The 1453-nt window shown below is 44.4% G+C and overlaps 1 protein-coding gene across 1 annotated transcript; it reads right to left on the minus strand.

The window, feature by feature from the left end:
- Window positions 1–583: 583 nt before the first annotated feature.
- LOC127339199 (uncharacterized) lies at window positions 584–967 on the minus strand. The gene has a single exon (XM_051365077.1). The coding sequence runs from the start codon at window positions 965–967 to the stop codon at window positions 584–586; it is 384 nt and encodes a 127-aa protein (XP_051221037.1).
- Between the last annotated feature and the right edge of the window lie 486 nt (window positions 968–1453).

Consider the following 1453-nt stretch of genomic DNA (forward strand, 5'->3'; position numbering starts at 1 on the left):
CCACTACGATGTGACCCCTGCCGTATCTGCTCTGCCCGAGAGGAGAGGATACATTTATGGCCCGTTGTGCAGATGATGTACTCCCTCCGTCCCGGTTTACAGGTCTTGCGCGTATCTCTAGGTTGCTAATTTAACCAACATAACACAAGATATATACTACAAAATACATATTATTAGAAAGTTTAGATGTTATACTTTCTAATGGTATAATTTTTATAGTGCAAAATTTATATTACATTAGTAAAATTAATGATCTTGGTATACACGTAGGTCCTGTAAACCGGGATGGAGGTAGTACTAATGTTCTTGCTCGTGTTTGCGCGTGTGTTTGACCATTTCCTGACCGTAGTAGTAGTGGTAAGGATCCGATGCGAATTAGCATGAGAATTTTACCAATCGAATGGCCACCTAGATTAGTATTGTACGTTTTTTTTGCAAACCCATGATCACCATGAGTATTTCTGAAAGCTCCATACATAATTTGCTAAATTACATTCTGGACCAGTTCCTTCACATGAAATTGACATACTCATACTAGTGGTCACCATAGAATAGACACACATGCACTTATATTTCTACATAATTACAACTCGAGGGCAAGGGTCCTACGGTACAACTCGTAGCTCACGTACCCGTCTTTTGATGCGTACTCGAGGTGCATCGGGGAGAGTGGCTTAGTCCCCCATAAGTCATGCTTGTCAGATGAGAACTTTGTCTTCATGTTCTTGTAGGACCCGTCGATGATGGCCTCTGCTAGATTAGCCATTCCTACCCGGCTCTTGAATATATCTTGGATGTCGACGTGGTACAGCTCTGGAATATGCATCTTGGCACGGGCAAGCATGACCTTGTCATTCCTAGTGTCAACGCTCGCGAAAGTAATACCCTTGCGCTCAAAAAAATTGTTCAGAGCCGGACAATGTTTGAAGGAACTGCTATAGTGGTACACGAGGACATGCTGCCGCATGGCGATTTGCACGACGGACATCTCTTGTCACTTGCACGTGCTACGTGGGGTGTACTCGAGGTCGAGTCCAACGAACCTATTCTTCTCCTTCTTGAGCCATTTCTCATACATGGCTAGGATTCGCTCCACAGTAGCTTCTTCATTGGTGTAGACAACTTCCAGAGTCGTGGTGCCATGGGCAGTGATGTGATGGGTCTCCGTATGGTTCCCGGCGTCCATGCGTGGGAGGTAGAGCTACTGAGTATGTGTGTGTGTGGAGGGGGAGGGGGTGGGGGTGGGAGGGATTGTTGCGGAATGAGTGAGGAAGAGTGTAGATGGATGTCGAAGAATGAATGGGAATTTGGTACTACCTCCTTCAATTAAAAGGCTATTTTTGCATCACCACCAAACAATTTCTCATTGGACGCTAAAAATTCTTCCTAAGCTACGTGCATTTATTTAATTAGAAGAAGTAACCCTCCTCCAATTACTCTCCAATTATATGCT

The sequence above is a fragment of the Lolium perenne genome, chromosome 3, assembly GCF_019359855.2.
Source record: "Lolium perenne isolate Kyuss_39 chromosome 3, Kyuss_2.0, whole genome shotgun sequence".
Classification (NCBI taxonomy): domain Eukaryota; kingdom Viridiplantae; phylum Streptophyta; class Magnoliopsida; order Poales; family Poaceae; genus Lolium; species Lolium perenne.